The 19,760-nt window shown below is 34.7% G+C and overlaps 1 protein-coding gene across 8 annotated transcripts in view; it reads left to right on the top strand.

The window, feature by feature from the left end:
- UBR3 (ubiquitin protein ligase E3 component n-recognin 3) overlaps positions 1–19,760 on the top strand; it is a 200,227-nt gene that overhangs the window by 47,461 nt on the left and 133,006 nt on the right. For all 8 annotated transcript variants that reach the window (XM_025275209.3, XM_025275194.3, XM_025275200.3 and 5 more), the window contains exons 5-8: positions 8–57; positions 11,675–11,741; positions 17,132–17,262; positions 18,437–18,665. In XM_025275209.3, coding sequence (XP_025130994.2) covers positions 8–57; positions 11,675–11,741; positions 17,132–17,262; positions 18,437–18,665 — 477 coding nt within the window. The remainder of the gene's footprint in view (positions 1–7; positions 58–11,674; positions 11,742–17,131; positions 17,263–18,436; positions 18,666–19,760) is intronic.

Below are 19,760 nucleotides of genomic sequence, written 5' to 3'. Positions count from 1 at the left end.
TCCAAAGGTTTTGCAAGTGCAGCAGGAACATTGGGACAACTAGATTCTTCAGATGAGGTGAGTTAACATTTGAAACATTTAAAAAGTAGTATTTAAAAGTTTTAGAACTACCATACAAATTTGTGGATATTTTGTAGTTGAAATTCTTCATTTTGTAGACATGGACACTGAAGCCCAGAGTGGAATAACTTAGTCAAGGTCACAGAATTACTTAGTGACAGGACAAGGACTGCAACTAGATTTTTACTTCTTATTTGTAAATTCATTTCTGTTTTCATAGTTTAGAAACGAGAGCTAGAAAGGCATAGATATTTCTCCTATGAAAATGTCCTCAGATTTATCCAAAAATTAGCTAAGTCTAGAATAATTTGCTAGAAGAATATGAAATGTGCTTCTTTTCTAATCTCATAATAAAGTTATATCTTCTATCTCAGGAGTTAGTAAAAAAAAGCAAAGTACTGAGAAATAGACTGTCAGTTTGAAATGTCAGTTTTTATAGTTTATTAATAATATTTCTAATAAATTACATATAACATTCCTGTAGTTTGTTAGTATGCAATTTATAAGGAAAAATTCCTTTTTGATCTATATTTGTTTATAATCTTGGTTTTTATAAAACTTAATTTTCATGTTTATTAATTTATACATTTAATGTTGGACATTTTAAAAACTAAATTGTTTTTAAGCATTTACATTTTTTTCCTTTGAAAAAACCCATTTTGATGTGGTAATGTCATATGAACTAAGCCAAATATCCTTCGTTTGAAAGCACTATTTCTTTTATGGATATGTTACAATTGATCTGATGCCTTATAATTTAAAGTTTTTAGTAGCATATTTCCCCTGTAAGAAGGCTTCCACAAAATGTACTATTTTGTGGAATCTCATTTAATTAACAATTAACAGGAACTTGTTAATTTTCAACAAATTGGATAGGCAGTTTAGTATACTACTTTTGAATAGCCAGGGGTGCCTTAATTGTACATAAGTACATTGTAGCAACACCGTATTTTATGGTAGGGTGCTGGAAGGAGATCCTTCTGTGTGAGTGTGCACCCAGGGTTGGGGGGTGGTGCTTTTGAATTTCTTCTAGAAGTAACTTTGTGAGGGGTATCAGAGGATTTGAAATAGGGCCTTTCTTTGTTCATTACCATTGCTTTTACTCTGTTCTTCTTTAGGCCCTCTCTGTGTTCCTTCTGTTCATTTCTCTTGGATTCTTTGTTTCAGCAACTTCTATGTGTAATATAATTTATATAATCATTTACTCCTTAATTATGATTATATTTCAGTAAGTACTTGTTGATGGTGACAACTTCAAAATACTTCATTTCAATTTGCATTCTCATAAAATGCTATTTTTGTGATAGTAGCTGAGACCACCTAGAGTTTGTGAAGTATACTTAATATTTATATTTAAAGGCAGTAAGATTTTTTTGATCTTTAAATTGTATTTTATAATTAAACTTTTAGTTTATTTAAAAGTACTTTTTAACTAGCAATAAAACCTATGACCCAGCAGTCCCACTACTGGGCATATACCCTGAGAAAACCATAATTCGGAAAGACACATGCATCTCAATATTCATAGCAGCACTATTTACAATTGCCAGGACATGGAAACGACCTACATGCCCATCAACTGATCAATGGATAAAGAAGTTGTGGTACATGTATATGATGGACTGTTACTTAGCCATAAAAGGGATGAATGTGAGTCAGTTGAACTGAGGGGGATGAACATAGATCCTGTTATACAAAATGGAGTAAGTCAGAAAGAGGAAAAACAAATATAGTATATGAACACATATATGTAATTTAGAAAAATGGTACTGATGATCCTGTTTGTAGGGCAGGAATAGAGATGCAGACAGAGAGAATGGACTTGTGGACGCAGCAGGGGAAGGAGAGGGAGGGATGAATTGAGAGAGTAGCACTGACATATATATACTACCATTTAGTAAAACAGATAAGCTGCTGTATGACACAGGGAGCCCAGCCTGGGGCTCTGCGATCACCTAGTGGGGTGGCATGTGACTGGGGTGGAAGGGGTATATATATATGTGTATATACACTTACGGCTGATTCACTTTGTGTGGCAGAAACCAACACAACATTGTAAAACAGTTACCCTCCAATTAAAAAAACAGTACTTTTTATACTTTATGTATTTATCATATTCTTTAAATGGGATGAAAATGGGGTCATTTGGACATCTGAAAACTTAAGAATTTGAAGTAGAGTTTTTCAGCTGGATGTAAGTTGAAGGGATACCCACTTTGGTTTTTCTTTAAAAGGAACTTGAGCTTTTGTTAGACAGATCTGAGTTTGAATATTGCCTCATAGTATTGCAATGCTTTCTGCCAGGTTTTAAGCTTCTTAATATGAATTTTCTCATGAAAAAATGGTGATTATTCTAGTGTTAGGATTAAAGGGAATAACATATGTATTACCGCTCATGAACCAGATACAAATTACGCTCTTGATAAATGTTTTTTGTCCTAGTGCTTTGTATGTAGAAGGTATTGAAATACTGAAATTTTCAGCTACCATGGGTCATATGATAGACATTTTTGCTTGTCTTTCCAGAGAAAATAAGTTTATTAAAGCATGGATTAAGAGTAATGAAGTTTATCTTTAAAATTTTAAATTGAAAGTTTACTCAAATATTATACATTGTAGTTGTTTTACCAGTATTCTGAAATATGAATAAGCTACAGTTTATCCAGTCATTTTTATAATTTCCAATTTTTTATTATAAGATACAGTGCTTGTATTTCTTTTCGAACAGTTTACTCTCTAAGATATGGAATTGCTTGACTACAGGGTGAAAAGTGAAAGTGTTAGTTGTTCAGTTGTGTCTGACTCTTTGGGACTCCATGGACTATAGCCCGCCAGGTTCCTCTGTCCGTGGGATTTTCTAGGCAAGAATACTGGAGTGTATTGCTTTCTCCAGGAATCTTCCTGACCTGGGGATCAAACCTGGGTCTCTTCCATCTCCTGCATTGGGAGGCAAATTCTTTACCACTAGTGGCCTCTGGAAAGCTCCAGACTATAGGGTTGCTACTGCTGCTAAGTCGCTTCAGTCGTGTCCAACTCAGTGCGACCCCACAGATGGCAGCCTATCAGGCTCCACCATCCCTGGGATTCTCCAGGCAAGAACACTGGAGCGGGTTGCCATTTCCTTCTCCAATGCATGAAAGTGAAAAGTGAAAGTGAAATCCATGGGATTTTCCAGGCAAGAGTACTGGAGTGGGGTGCCATTACCTTCTCCAGACTATAGGGTAGGCATATCTTAAATTTTATTAGGTTATATTTTTCTGTTTAAAAAAGGCACACACACGTATTTAAGATGACAAGTATGGAAAACTACGAAGATAAGACCATTACCCAGGGCCAGTCATAGAAAGGTTTTAGTGATAGGAAATTTTCTATTTTAAGATTGCAATCATAATTTTTTTAATCAAAAAATTTCATATATGTTTTATTGACTTACATACTAACAAAGTCAAATCTTGAGCTAGAAATAATATAACAAGACAAAATGAGAATCAGAAGGAGGCAATTTGAAGGTTTAAAAAATTATGAATTCTAGAGCATTCCTCTTGCCTAACTTTCTTATAGATGAGGAAGCTGAATTTCAAATAATAAACTGATCCACTGGACAAGTGAATTCCATCTCGTTAGTAGTAGAGTTGCAAATGGATGCTAGGTCTCCTCTCTGCTGGTCTAGAGTTTTTAGTGTAAGGTGGATAAACCCAACCGTTCTTACTATTTCTGTGCAGCAAATTTGTCTTAAACTTTGTTGCTTACAATTACCAGTTTTTGTTTTGCTAACAATTTTATGACTCAGAAATTTGGGAATGGCAGCTGGGCAGTTCTCACTTAGGTTATCTCACGAGATTCCTGTTATTTGTTGGCTGAGAAACTGCAGTCATCTGAAGGGTCAGCTGAGTTGGAGATGTAAGATGCTTGGACAGGGCTACCAGTTGATGCTGGCTGTGCACAGGGAGCTCAGCCTGCATGTGGTTTCTCCAGCAAGGTGGTCTCAAGTTGTTGGGCTTCTCATATAGTTGTGGCTTTTCCCAATGTGAGGAACTCAAGAGCAGCAGCTGTGCAGCCTTTTCCGTGTTAGCCTTGGAATTTTACATACTATTACTTCTACTGCATTCTGTTCCTTACGAGTGGCTAAGGTGGGTTCAATGCAGAAGGAGGTAAATTCCACCTCTCAGAAGGTAGGGATGTCAAAGAATTTATAAACATGTTTCAAAATTTCCACAACCAGGATGTGAAATTTGCCATTCTTTTTCCTGGATTCTCTTGGTAGCCTAGAAATGACTGGTGATTATAGCTAAATACAATATAGTAATTGATTATGTATTTTCCTGTCTATTTAAGTAGTACTTGTCTGTTGGGAAAAACTATAACATGATAATGAAATACCACTTTAGCCAGAAATGGCAACTGTAGTGTTTTAAAGAAGATCAAAGTTTTCTTTAGTATAATAGTTATATTATTACATCTCAAGAGGATGAAAGCTTACATTTAAAGTTATAAGAGAGTTTTAAAAGAATTGATCTTTACCTTGGTAGAATGAAAAAGGACATATTAAAATTTTACTAGGATTCATTGCAGCTTAAGGAACAGAATATAGTTTTGAATTTGATTAAAATGGAAACTAACATTATCATAACTTTTCTGCTAATCTCTACTTGGGGTCTCTATTGTGCTTTTATTTCTTAATGATAAACATTATTTTATTAGGACCAGTGATTTGGATGGAAAAAGCTTCCTTTTGTGCCTAGGTAATTATAAATAAGAAGTAAGTTAATTGAGTTTTAATGTGATATATTTAGAGGGAAAATATAAGAATTTCCACCCTCTTTCTTAAAAACTTTATTGTAGTATATTGCATTACAATTTTATATTATTTTCTGCTGTACAGCAAAGTGAGTCAGCCATGTGTATATGTGTATCCCCTCTTTTGGGGATTTACTTCCCATTTAAGGCACCACAGAGCGTTAAGTAGAGTTCCCTGTGCTGTACAACGTGTGCTCAGTTGCTCAGTCATGTCTGACTCTTTGCAACCCCATGGAATGCAGCTTTCCAGGCTTTTGGAAGTTTCCAGGCCATGAAATTCTCCAGGCAAGAATACTGGAGTGGGTTCCCATTTCCTACTCCAGGGGATCTTCCCGACCTAGAGATCAAATCCATGTCTCTTGCATTGTAGGCAGATTGTTTGTCTATTGTGCCACCTGCGAAGCCTAATGATGTTTGAAAAAACTGATTTAAAACTATTTTAAATTTGTGTTATAGTTCTTTTCAAAGCATTTTTACATGTATAAATGATGAAAATGCAAGCAGTAATTTAATAAGAATGGAATAAATAAAGGAGAAAGTAGATGAAAGGATAAGGAGATGGAAAATGTTAATAGAAGTGTACCAGAATTGATGCTTTTTAACTGTGGTGTTAGAGAAGACTCTTGAGAGTCCCTTGGACTGCAATGAGATCCAACCAGTCCATTCTAAAGGAGATCAGTCCTGAATATTCATTGGAAGAACTGTTGCTGAAGCTGAAACTCCAATACTTTGGCCACCTGATATTCCGAAGAACTGAGTCATTAGAAAAGTCCCTGATTCTGGGAAAGATTGAAGGCTGGAGGAAAAGGGGACAATGGAGGATAAGATGGTTAGATGGCATCACCAAATCAATGGACATGAGTTTGAGCAAGTTCTGGGAGTTGCTGATGGAAAGGGAAGCCTGGTGTGCTGCAGTCCATGGGGTCACAGAGTCAGACATGACTGAGTCACTGAACTGAACTGAGATACAGATGTTCTTGAACAAATATCTATTTTATGCCATTTAAAAATTTCGTTAAAGCTTTTAAGGCCATATTGCATTTTATTTTGCAACTGTAGTCACAAATTATATGTTTGCTTTTAGCATTTATATTTGAAATTTAGTGAAGAGCTGAATATGGCTTAAGGATTGGAATTTCTGCACCCTTACTCTACAGGCCCATAGGGTTATTGAACAAACCCCTTTTGTGATTGCATTCTTATAATTTAGCGAAGTATATGAAAAAGGAGACAGGATGAGAAGAGGGCAATGACATCTCAAAAACTGCTATAGAGAGGGAGTTATAACAATTAAGAAAATGTTGTAAGTTAGAATTGGAAGAGATCCTAGGCATAGTCTAATTCTGCCAATTTGAAAAATGAAGAAACAAGTTTGAAGCTCTTTAACAGCAGCAAGATTTTTCCTGTTTAAAGATTTACTTGAATGAGCATACTGCTGTCTACTTAATTTTATTCATACAAGTTGTGTCAGATACTTGTCCCTGCTGTCCCTAAAGCAACAGAACATCATGTACTCAGCAGGGCTATTTATACACATGACATTCTTCATACTACTACTACTTACTTTTTTTTTTTTTGGTGTGTGTAGCTAATATGTAATAGGAGTTTAAAATGTTCTTTGTGTTGAATGAAACTGAAATAAAATAGAAACACATTTTAACTTTATGAAGTACTTTAAAATGTGAATTTATGTTTATTCATTTTTTGTTTAGATTTGTTCAGTCATCAGATAATTCAGTTCAAAAGAAAATTATCTCCAGTATTATATGTACATGGATGTAATAGAGAGTTTCTTAGAGAAACTAGGACTGTTTAAATCAAGATAACTTTTCAAAGAAAGATTATTTTCACTGAGGCTATTACCATAAGCAGTGTCCATTTATCTATGTGTATTGACCAGATCATTAATCTTTGTGACTTTGATACATTTAGCTGTTAATACAAATTTAATAAATAAACACATTTTTCCTCCTGTGTAACCATAAAATTTGATGTCCATTGTTGAAAAATTGACAAATAGAAAAAAGAAAACATTTACCTCCAGCTGTGCTCTCCAGAGATTACCACTATTTATTAATTTGTTTGTTTGCCTCTAGCCTTCTGTATTTCATACTCTTACATAAGAGAAATGATCACTTAACAAAATAAGTTACTATGTAAATGTGCTGTCAGTATTCTTGCTTTTATTCAAGAAAGAATCCAGTGAAGAGTTAAAACTAATTTGATCAAAACTTGTAGCAAAAGCAGGGTTATTGCAATTGAAAGCTAAAGTAACTTTTCATAAATGAATAGGTAAAAGAAAAATATGACTTTACTTTTAGAGGTACAAGGTTTGACTTTAATTAGTTATAAATTACATTAATGGTAAAAGATAGAGTGGGGAATCACAGAAATTTTGGTGAGGAGGCCTTGGAAATATTTAAGACATTTTTGCCAGTTTAGCGTTTGATTTTATGACTTTCCTCACAAATGATCAACCTCTCCATAAACACTTCAAGTGGTTGAGAGCTGACCTAGCTTATGAGACAACTCGTTCCTTTGTTTGATAGCTCTAATTATTAGCAATCTCTTCTCAATACCGTGTTAAATATTATAATTTTCCCACCTTTCTTCTTGTTTCTCCCTATGGAAACATTTTAATTTTACTTCATTAGATACCCCTTTAACTTTTTAGCTTTAGTTACACAGTATTCTCTGGTATTCATAGCTCTTTCACCTGTTCATTCCTTTTTAAAATTATGATCTGATTTTGGTACAGAGTCACAAGGATAGCTTATCGTGAAGCATGTTATGGCTTCCTTTAGGCCTAAGGTTTTTTGTTAGCATTTTAGCAGCAGTGCTAAACTGCGGTAGAAGCTCCAGTGGTCAAATGAAACACTCAGGTCCCTCACTCACTTACCCCTTCAGATTTACAGCTGACAAGTTTGAGAGCTCCCTCTCTGCTTTGTATTTGTAAAATTGATTTAAAGTAAACAGTGTCATGTTACAGTGGCTTACATAAATGTTTTCATTTTATTCTAGTTTCTCAAGATCTCCTTTGGATTTTATTTTTATAATCTGCTATGTTAAATGTTTGTTTTAGCCTTGTGTATTTTGTATTAACATTGAATATTGTTTTAACCAACTGTGAATTTAAACTTGACTTCTTTTTATGGAGCTCATATTTTTTCATCTGTCCAGTAAATCCATAAAAGAAAGAAAGGTTAATTTGGGTTGAAAAACCACCTGTAAATTTTGCAGGCTAGGAGTTTGAATCTGTTTTCTGGGGAGTTGGTGGGGGGCAAGGTGGGGTAAGGGTCTTCTCTGATATTGGACATATATATCAAACTCAGCTAGGAAGGGAGTCTCCCTGTGCTGGAAACACACATGCAGTGTTGTCTACTTCTCTACTCAGGAACCTAGTTAACAGTTTTTGAGAGTGTTTCTGAGAGCTGTATGAATGCTGTCTCAGTTGAGGTTGTTTATTTCCTCTCTTGTTCACTGGACCCATTATTTTCCCCCAGGGTTCTATACTGTTTTCTCATGGATAAAAGGGGAAGAACTCTAACTCTCCATCTTGAGTTTGGTGTGGGGTCTTGTTGTCATGATAACTAAATTGTTTTCATCTTCCTTAATGCCTGAATATCCCAGCACTGGAAGTTATTCCTGTTCGTTGAAACTTTTGTTCTTGGTATTTGCCTGGTGGTCCAGTAGTTAAGACTCCATGCTTCCACAGCACGGGCGGGTATTCCATCGCTGGTTGGTGAACTAAGATCCTACATGCTTCGAGGCGCGGCCCCAAAAAATAGAACTTGAAATAGATAACACACTCATCCATTATCTTGAGTAGATTGTTGTATTTAGGATTGAAAATCATAATTAGTATTAAAAACATTCATTAGCTTAAAGCTATAATTCATTGTCATCATTGAATAAATAGAAAATTAATATTAGCAAAAAGATGATGAAATTACCTATTACTCTATCACTTAGAGGTGACTTACTCTAATCATATATATTCTAACAGATTTTATATATGGTATATTTTAGAGACTCCATGCTATATATGCTATTCTGTAACCTACTTTCCTTACTAATGGTAGTTTTAAACATCTGTAACAAAGAGTATATTTTAACATATTTTATTTGTGTGTGGTATCACTACTTAAATGGTTTCGTACTCCATATGCTATCCTTCATAGCATGCTTTTTTTTTTTTTTTTCTAATTTATAGTAATAGTTTTTGAATATTCACCTGGTCATAATGAATATGGAACTCTAGTCTTGCTTTTCTTTAAAGAGTATATTTGTGCTATAATTTATTTCCCTAATTCCCTGCTCTGCTGTTGGAAACCAAAGGTGGGTTTTTTTTTTTGCCATTATAAATAACATTGTGATGAGTGTTATGCAGATAGTCCCTATTCACTTGTCTGATTATTTCTTTAAGATAAATTCTTAGAACTGGAATTTCTGTTCCAGTGATAGATACACTTTAACGACTTTCCATATGTGTATTGACAAATTGCCATTCAGGAAAATTGTTCTGTTATGTACTCTCTCAAGTGTAGTACAAGACTACCCATTATCCCACCTGTTTAAATGGAGGTAGACTCCCTTCCTAGCTGAGTTTGCTATCTATGATGATGTCAGGCTAATCTTTGTTTCTAGACTTTTTTCTTTGTGCCTGCCTTCTTGGAATGACTTTCCTCTCCCTAGCTTGACTAATTTTACTTGTCCTTTAAAGTGTTTAAGTTTGGGAAATTTTTAAAACTTTGTATTGTCATGGCCATTGCTTGACCAAGGATACACTTTTCATAGGAAGTTTTTATTTGAAATTACGAAATAATCCTAACCTGGAATATAATATTAAAAGTTTTTTTTTTTTTTTTTGTCTTCTGCCAGGAGAACAGTTTCATAAATGACTATTAGCTAAAATCTCAAATTTTACAATCTTCTGGGTCTTGTGGCATGGTTTACATTCGTATATCTGTCTTTTATGGCTCCAAATTTCATACTGGCTGAGTTTCTCTTTGGACAAGGTGAGGGTGGCACAGGAAGGGGGAGTATAGTTTGTTTGACTGTCACTGTTGCTGCCAAGTAGATGACCATAGAGGCCTGGCTTTGGTGGGGGTTAACAGAGGGCATATAGAAGTGCTTAGTAAATGCTGAATGACTGAGCTATGAAGTATCTTTCGGAACCTCCAGACTGGTCTTTAGGGCTGATGCTGGACTTGTCAGAAACTTGCAGTTAAGTCTTGGTATGTAGGCCAAGAATACTACACCAGTGGGTTGAGCCATAGCATAAAGCTGAGGCTTTTCTGCTTTGGAGGTTTGATTTAATTGAGAACGTGTCTGGGAATTTGTACCATGGTTCTATCCTGCCATCAGCATAATTGGTTAGCATAACAGACAGTATGCCAAATACTACCACACATAGCTTTATAATACTAGTTGGCTCATACATGTTTGGAAAATAGGAAAAAGATGTCAGTATAACATGGAAGTTTTGGTTTCCTATGCAGTCTTTCCTGAACTATGCAATAGTTCAGGAGATCTGGGATAATGGGGTACAGTCATGTCCTTTTTCTGGAGAGAAACACACCCTCATCTGCAAAGGGAACAGGAACCTTTTCAGCAACATTTGAAGAAAATTAGAACTGAGCACCTGCACCCATGGCTTCCTGCTTTAGAGGCACGTTCCTAGCTTCACTGTTGGCTTCACTACTAGCAGGCTGCTTCCTTTGCTCCTCTTCCCTCCTCTTCCCTTTATGTTGTCTCAGCCAGCTAGCTTCCCACTCTGTTGTGGTGGTATGTTGTTAACATCCCATGAGACATGCTCACACCACTTCAAGATGTTTGCCTGGGCATCCAAATGATCTCTCCAGGTACCAATTATTGCTTTTGTTATTTCTTTGGTTATACACTTTCTTGGTTACAGAATAGGTTGTGAATGGTCTGTCCCTCACTCTTCTGTTCCCTATAAGCCTTGTTATTTTTAATGTGAGGATTTTTTTTCAGGAATGGATATATCACATGTGAGCAGAAATACATATATTTTCTTCTTGGATTTTTTTTCCTAGTGAAAGTAAAAGTGAAGTCACTCAGTCATGTCTGACTCTTTGTGACCCCATGGACTGTAGCCTACCAGGCTCCTCAGTCCATGGAATTTTCCAGGCAAGAGTACTGGAGTGGGTTGCCATTTCCTTCTCCAGGGATCTTCCCAACCCAGAGATCGAACCCCAGTCTCCCGCATTGCAGGCAGATGCTTTACCATCTGAGCCACATAATAATTTGTTTTATTAATATTTTTTTGACCATCAACTCCAGCTTCTAACATGCTGTGCTTATTTTTCAGAACTTGATCTCTTGAACTCATTTGTTTGTATTAGACTCTTCAAAACTTTTCCACTATTCATTGCTTTAACCCCCTTCTCCTTCTCCTCTTCCTTCCTATGCTAATCTTTTCCCTCCTCCCCTTTAGCTTCTTTATGCATTTAATATTTTGTTTATAAGTTAGGAAGACTTTTATTTTGGGATTTTGGGGCATTTGAGAATCTTTCATTAGAGGCACAGATTAAGTTTAAGAACTCTTGCATTTTAATCCTAAGAATTTTCATGATATATTTAATTAATGCTAATTTAAAATTTAATTTTCAATTAAAAGTTATCAGTATTAAAATACATTTTATTATAGCAAATACATGAGTAAAATTATTAATAATATGTAAGCACACCTGTATTTTATATTTAATATAATTTATAAGCATATTTAAATTTACATAAAACATATAAATTCATGACTAGGACTACAGATAATGCTAATTTTGTTTTTCTCCAGGAGGATCAGGATGGGAGTCAAGGTCTGGGCAAGAGAAAGAGGGTCAAACTAAGCAGTAACACCAAAGGTATTTATATTTTGGTTTTTTTCTTGTGTTAAAAAATGCTTAATTACTAAGAGCACTTGGTTGGGTGGCCATCAAAGCTCTTTGAAGAGAGAGTTATGTTATTAGATGTGTTCAATATGGAGAAAGAGTTGTTAGGGGATGATTGTGGGAGACCTCAATAGCAAGTGAAACCCTTACTGTTGGGATTTTTATTCATTGTTTTCTTCATAAAATGAGCAATATTATATTTGAGCCAGAAAAATACTCTTTTCATTGAATCTTTTAATTTGGATCCAGCATTTTTGGTATAAAGCTTAAATTTGATTTGTATCTTTTTGTAATCCAGAGTATGCAATTTCTAGAATGAAAAAGGATGAGCAGCATGGAAGTAGTGTGGATATGTATCAGAAAAAGTAACAAGAGTGAAAGAAAATGAGAATGAATGGCACTTAACAAATATTAAGGGCTCAGTAAGGACTCAATATATATTGATGCAAAGGAGAAGTAGATAGGCCTGTAGTGAGGGAATAGATTAGTAATATTTATCGAACTTTTGTATATGCTAGACATAGTGCTAATCACAGCATGTGCATTCTGTCATTTAATTCTCACAGTAACCATATGTAGTAGGTTTTATTGTTACTACTGTTTTATGAATGAGGAATGAAGGCATGTCAGGCATAACAGCTAATGAGAGGTAGGTTCTTAATTCAAATCCCAGAGTTTAAATGCTTTATCACTATATTTTCTTGACCCTCCCTAAAAGCTTTTCAAGAGTACTTGTTATTAGTTGGTAGCCTGTGCTCCATTTTTGAAATGGATTTCTAAATCTTAGCATAGTCTTATTTTCTGGGTTAGTATGATCTGTTAGAAAGTCTTCAGAGGTTAAAATATTTTCATGAAAAGATTCTTTTTTCTACTGCCAAGTGTGTCTTTTGGAAAGTTTAAGACTGCTTGGAAAGGTGGAGCAAGCAGACAGTTTCAGTTGAGGCTCATTTTGTAAGTCTGTTCTTAGTTACTCACGTTGCTGCATTCAACTTATGGACTGTTAGCAGAGGGTGTGAAATTTGATTTGGTGTCCAGGACTCACACCTGCAACATGTTCCCCTTTTTCTTGGCCCTGCAGAAAATCTGTAATGCCTGAAAGAAATTAGAAACCCATTTGGCTACCTGGCTCTTTGACTTAACCAGAGTTATGCAGTTCAGAATTACCTGAGTCCTTGAGATGCATCTGAGTTGGAGGAGATTGTTAGGCATATACTTGAGTTTAAGCTTCGGGGATGTTCAGAAAATACCTCAGAAAACAATGTTAAGAGGTCATTGTTTTCCTTCAGCCTGGTCAGACTCTGGCTTAAGACATTTTTTATGCAGACTTCATGTTGAAGTTTCTTTTATACCTGAATTTTTTTGCATTTGAGATAGATTGTTGTCTCTTCCTTCCTTTCCTGGTAAGAAGTAGTAAAGAGATTTAAGACTTGATTAGTTATCATGTTTGGTTTGAGTATGGACATTGAAGAAATGGCTTTTTCAGTTAGCAGAAACTCTTTTCAAGAAGTGATTGTTGCTTTTGAAAATGTCTGAAGTCCAAAGTGGTTTAGTTTTTGTAAGAATTTGATTCAACAGTTTGAAAGCGAGCTGAAAATAAAATATGTAATGATGGACAAGAGGAGAGGCACTGTGCTAACACATCACTGCCTATTTTCAAAAGTTCAGTTTTAAGGATGAAAAAGCTTAGGCCTAGAGGACTTCAGCTAACATGGCCAAGATGAGCTGGTGAGTTGCAGAGCCTGGACTCTGCTGCCTAAATTAAAAGCTATCATTCATTTATACCACATACTAATTCAGAAATTTTGTTTTACAATTTTGCTTGAAGTGATTTTAGGTGTTGTGAAGGTCATGATAGTTTAATCAAGATTTTAAAGGTAATAATCATACATAGCTAATGAAAGTGTTTCTAACTAGATTTCTATAACATAACATATAAAACACATAATACATGCTTTAAATATCTTGGGAAACTGGTGTCTTTTAAGAATAACAGTGAAGACATTGTGGTTCACCCCCCACCCCCACTTTTATGTCTGAAGATAGAAAAATTGGATTGTACATAACAGCAGCTATTTTCATTTTAATAGAAGGCACGGCTTTTCTGGGGTATTCGATTATTTTATTTATTTAAAACAAAGTTAATATATCTTTAATTTTTAATGCTTGATATACAGTTATGGTAGCTTCAGGCTTTTCTTTGGCTAATACAAACTTGCAGAGAGTTATAACTATGAATTTAAGAATAAATACTACTAGTTTAAAGAAAAAGAATAAATACTACTAGTTTTGTTCAGCTTTGTAATTATTTTCAGAAGCACTTACCTGGCAGGGGTATTTTTTTGGTAGTCAGTGAAATTCTCAGTCATGTTGGTACCAAGTGAATTTTGAGAATTAAATTGGCTTTGGCAATGTGTGCTGTAAGTTATATTCTAATTTTTAATTATAATCCTTTTATTCCTGTCGCCTAATTCATTTGGCCCCTAATTTTGTTACTTTTTGACTTTGAATCTGTCAGTGTGACCTTTGAATATATTTTACCTCATTTCTTGCAAAACTGGTCATTTCTCTTTTAAATCATTGCTATATCCTGGAAGTGGCAGGAGGAAGAGATTTCTGTTTTACAAGTAGAAAATTGTGTGATTTGAGAAATAAAGAATTTTTATTTCCAAATAAGAGCTGTATATTATAATTGTATTTCTATTTTTAGTCCTTCTGCATATGGCTTATACTGAAGGCTGCACTGAAAGGGAGTTAGATGGGGGATTAGCAGATATTTTTGTCTCTGTATAGTTTAAATTATAGTGTTTCTAGATTAATGAATTTGTTATTCTGAAAATAGTGGTTGTTAATTATTAATGGAAAATTGGATTAAGGTTATATCTGATTTAAGTCTTATTAAACTCAGTGCTTTATGAAAAAATCAAGAGAGTGATTAAATACTGAGGTTACTCTTTTAGACTCATTACCTGAGGAGATAATGATGTTATTGTTTAGTTGCTAAGTTGTGTCTGGCTTTTTTGCCACCCCCTGGACTGTAGCCCGTCAGGCTCCTCTGTCTATGGGGTTTTCCAGGTAAGAATACTGGAGTGGGTTGCCATTTCCTCCTCCAGAGGATCTTCCTGACTCTGGGATCAAACTTGCCTCTCTTGAGTCTCCTGCATTGGCAGGAGGTTCTTTACCACTGAGCCACCTATGATATGAACACATTACTCAATAATAGAAGAACTGTAGCACGGGGATAGGATTGGGATAGGGTTAATTAAAAATTCTGCAAGATTACCCTGGAAGACTACTTGACATGTAATTAGTTAGGGCTATACCTGAGTATTTTGATTCATGTGATACTGGCTTTTCAGATCTCTCCTCTAACTCTAATTCTTGCTTAAGCACTGAACCAGTCCATAGTTGACACTTAATGCCCTTATATAGAGTTGATGATTCAGAGCAGTATCCCAGGATAGTTTGCTCTAGTAAAGATTAATAGAATTTTCTAGTTCATTTTGAGGGGTAAAAGAGAACTAAAGTATTAAAAACATTCAATTCACACTTTGCTGTACACCTTGAAACTAACACAGCATTGGTAATCAAATATACTCCAGTGTAAAATCTAAAAAAATTCAGTTCCTCATGTACCAGTTGAGACCTTTCTGTTGATTCAGCAAGGCAAGGAGGCAGAGATAAGCAGGAAAGAGCCTAACCCTCAAGAAGTGGCACTTGGCTTTAGAAATAGGCTTTCCAGGAGATAATTTATTCCCCCTTCGAATACCTTTTAATTCAAAACAGACATCCGTTTCCTGTTTCCTCTATGTATGAAGAGGGCATCTTGAGTCCAGTGCAAGTAAACATAGCTAACATTCTATGTGTTTCCTGGTATGTTCCTACCAGAAGAGAGTAGATGCTTTTGTATATTAGAGTAAGCAGTGCACTAATGATTATTTTCTCTAGTGAAGTTAACATTTCATTTATGAAGGATAATTTTAAAGAAATAGATAAATTATCCTATAAAGACTTTTCAAAACAAAATTGGACTTTGTCCTTAGTAGTATGTTTTTAGTTTAAAATTACTACTATTTAAATTATGTGCCATGAATATTGTTCTTGTAAGATAATTATTTTAAATCATAGTAGAAGTTTTAGATAAAGGGCTTATGCTTCAGTTCAGTCACTCAGTCGTGTCTGACTCTTTGTGACCCCATGGACTGCAGCACTCCAGGCGTCCCTGTCCATTACCAACTCCGGGACCTTGCTCAAACTCATGTCCATCAAGTCGGTGATGCCATCCAACTTTCTCATCCTCTGTCATCCCCTTCTCCTCCTGCCTTCAATCTTTCCCAGTATCAGGGTCTTTTCAAATGAGTCAGCTCTTCGCATCAGGTGGCCAAAGTATTGGAGCTTCAACTTCAGCATCAGTTCTTCCAATGAATATTCTAAAGGATTGATTTCCTTTAGGATTGACTGGTTTATCTCCTTGCAGTCCAAGGGACTCTCAAGAGTCTTCTCCAACACCACAGTTCAAAAGCATCAATTCTTCGGCTCTCAGCTTTCTTTATAATCCCATCTCTCACATCCATACATGACTACTGGAAAAACCGTAGCTTTGACTAGATGGACCTTTGTTGGCAAAGTAATGTCTCTGCTTTTTAATATGCTATCTAGGTTGGTCATAGCTTTTCTTCCAAGGAGTAAGCGTCTTTTAATTTCGTGGCTGCAGTCACCATCTGCAGTCATTTTGGAGCCCAAGAAAAAAAAGTCTGTCACTGTTTCCATTGTTTCCCCATCTATTTCCCATGAAGTGATGGGACTGGATGCCATGATCTTAGTTTTTGAATGTTGATTTTTAAGCCAGCTTTTTCACTTTCTTCTCTTTCACTTTCATCAAGAGGCTCTTGTTCCTGTTCATTTTCTGCCATAAAGGTGGTGTCATCTGCATATCTGAAGTTATTGATATTTCTGCCAGCAGTCTTTGATTCCAGCTTGTGCTTCATCCAGCCTGGCATTTTGCATGATGTACTCTGCATATAAATTAAAATAGCAGGGTGACAATATACAGCTTTGACATACTCCTTTCGCAATTTGGAACCAGTTCATTGTTTCATGTCTGGTTCTTATGTTTAAGGACAAGTAATTATTTTTCTAGTAACTACTTTATGTTGAATTATAAGGACTAAGTAAGTATTTTATTGTACTGTGGACATTATAGAAACAACTTGATATTGTTAGTAGTATCATTTCAATTATTGAAAGGATAGCCTTGATTTTTAGGCATATTCAGATGTTTGAGGTTGCTGGGTTGTTATAGTAAGGTTTAAATGAGATGAGCAACTTAAATCATTAGGGTGATAAATTTTATTTTTCTTATGTAGATCAATCCATAATGGATGTTTTGAAACATAAAAGTTTCTTAGAAGAGCTATTGTTTTGGACAATAAAGTATGAATTTCCGCAGAAGATGGTGACTTTCTTACTCAACATGCTTCCAGATCAAGAGTATAAGGTATCTACATTTTTTCCTTCTTTTCTGAACTTTGATCACCTTTCTTTGCCTTGTCAACATTAAATCTTTTTGATGTATTTCTCAGCTCAGTTGCCAAAAGAGGGCCTACACAAAAAGCACAGTATTTTAGATCTGAGTCAAAGCACTTTTACAGAGCGGGATCCTTAGGGTTACCTTTCTGCATGAGACTTGGTCCAGAGAAATTGCTGGGGGACAAACAAAAGCACAATTACACAAATAAATATGTAGTTAAAAATTATAGTAAATTCTCTAAAGGAGAAAGATGCAAGATGCTTTGAGAAAATGTTTAATGGGGACAACTGAATTTAGATTGTGAGATTCAGCATGGGAAAAGCACAGAGTTAGTAGCTTCTGGCCATAACTGTTAAAGACACAATAGTATTGACTCATGTACACATGTAGATGAGTGAAGTCTCTAGTCTCAGAGGGTGTGGACCCACCAGTTACTCTTGTATGGTTATGGCAAAGTTATACAGCCTTGTATCTGAAAAGACAGTGAATCATGGGTTAGCTCTTCTTATGGTTTAAAAAGTAAAGCCTCTTTAGGAGTGTTTTGTGTGTTTATGTCTCCTTAAGAAAATAATAGATGAAGTGTATATGGTACACAAAAAAGAAAACTTAAATATTGGTTGGCTTTCAGATCAAATAGGAAAAAATATCATTTCTTTTGGAGTAGTCACATTGACTCACTTATTGTTCAGTTGTGTAAACAACTCGATGATTTTCAAATGAGACTTTAGATTTTATTGCTAAAGTAGTTAGCACAGGACAAAGACATACTTTGACATTAGTGAATTGATACCTTTGTGCAAAGTGAAGATTTGTGTTTTTAAACCATCTTTGTAATTGCTTTAAAACTTTAATAATTTAAAATGCATATTGAATATTTTTTTAGCTATCAAACTATTTTGCAAATTTTCAAAAAAGGGACAAATTTACATTTGTACAGTGACTACCATCATTGAAATTACTTTTCCAATTGTCTTGGACATTGTCATAAGCTAATCATAGCTTAGCTTTATAAATTTTATACTTTATAATCTTTACTTTTTATACTTGATACCACTTTATACTTTAAAATGCTAATTTAAAATGAAAATGTGCCAGCAAACTTAAACTGTGTTTTTTTCTTCCCGTTTAAAACATTTTACAGGTTGCTTTTACAAAAACTTTTGTTCAGCATTATGCTTTCATTATGAAGACACTGAAGAAAAGTCATGAATCGGACACTATGTCTAACAGAATTGTGCATATTAGTGTTCAGTTGTTTAGCAATGAAGAGCTAGCCAGACAGGTAACAGAAGAATGTCAGCTGCTGGATATTATGGTCACTGTGCTGTTATACATGATGGAAAGTTGCCTTATTAAAAGTGAGCTACAAGGTAAACTCAGAATTATTTTCACTGGTTTTATAAGTACACTTTGCATAACTAGCCTTAAAAACTCTTTTTATGCTTAAAAGTAGTTTTTAAAAATATTATAAAATAATACATATTTGTTAAAGCTTGAAAAATTTAGCAAAATTTAAAGAAAAAACTTTAAATACAGTTCTGTTATTCACAAATAACTTGTTAACATCTTGAGATGTTTCATTTCTTTTTGTGAGCTGAGTATTTTTATAGATAAGAATATGTACTTTAAAATATTCTGTAAAGTATACACATTAAGAACATGATTTTTAATTATTGCAGATAGTAATATCATATGAGTTTACTGTAACTTATTTAACCATTTTCTTATTAGATATATTTCTATTTTTGCAGTCATGAATTTATTATTGTCAGCTTTAGACATTTTATATGTATATACTTTTATAATTTAAAAGTTGAAATAAATCTTGCCTTTTATACGTTCCTTTAGTGTGATCTATAATTTTCTTCCTTTATGCCTTTTCATATTGCCATAACATTTCTAGGAATTCCTCCCATTCTTATTTCTTTGTGGTCTTTCATCTTGACTTTACCTTCTCATAATAATTTATATTATTTGAGTATTTGCTATGTACTAATGTGTTAATATTATTTATACATTGTTTCAATTAAATTTCTGAACAACTCTCTGTGTATGCTCAGTCTTTCAGTCGTGTCCAACTCTGTGATCCCATGGACTGCATTCTGCCAGGCTCCTCTGTCCATGGGATTTTCCAGGCAACATACTGGAGTGGGTTGCCATTTCCTATTCCAGGAACAGCTCTCTAGATTGGTGTTATTATTATTTCCACTTTAAAGATGAGTAAATTGAGGCTTAGAGAAATTGAGTCATTTGTTGTAGAATATATAGTTAGTAGATGACAGAACCAAGAAGGACTTTGTATCTCCTGATGTCAGAATCTTTGTTCTTAGTCACAGTATAGCCTGGCCAATTTTAATAGGACTTTGTCTTCACTTGTTAGCACTTGGAGCTAAATTAAAAAAAAAATAACAAACAATGCATCAAATTTAACCTTAGGACCTTTCCATTCTCTGTGAATGGGAGAT

Source organism: Bubalus bubalis, chromosome 2 (assembly GCF_019923935.1).
Source record: "Bubalus bubalis isolate 160015118507 breed Murrah chromosome 2, NDDB_SH_1, whole genome shotgun sequence".
NCBI lineage: Eukaryota > Metazoa > Chordata > Mammalia > Artiodactyla > Bovidae > Bubalus > Bubalus bubalis.
Note: the sequence above shows the minus strand (reverse complement) of the source record. Positions and strands in the feature narration are given on the sequence as shown.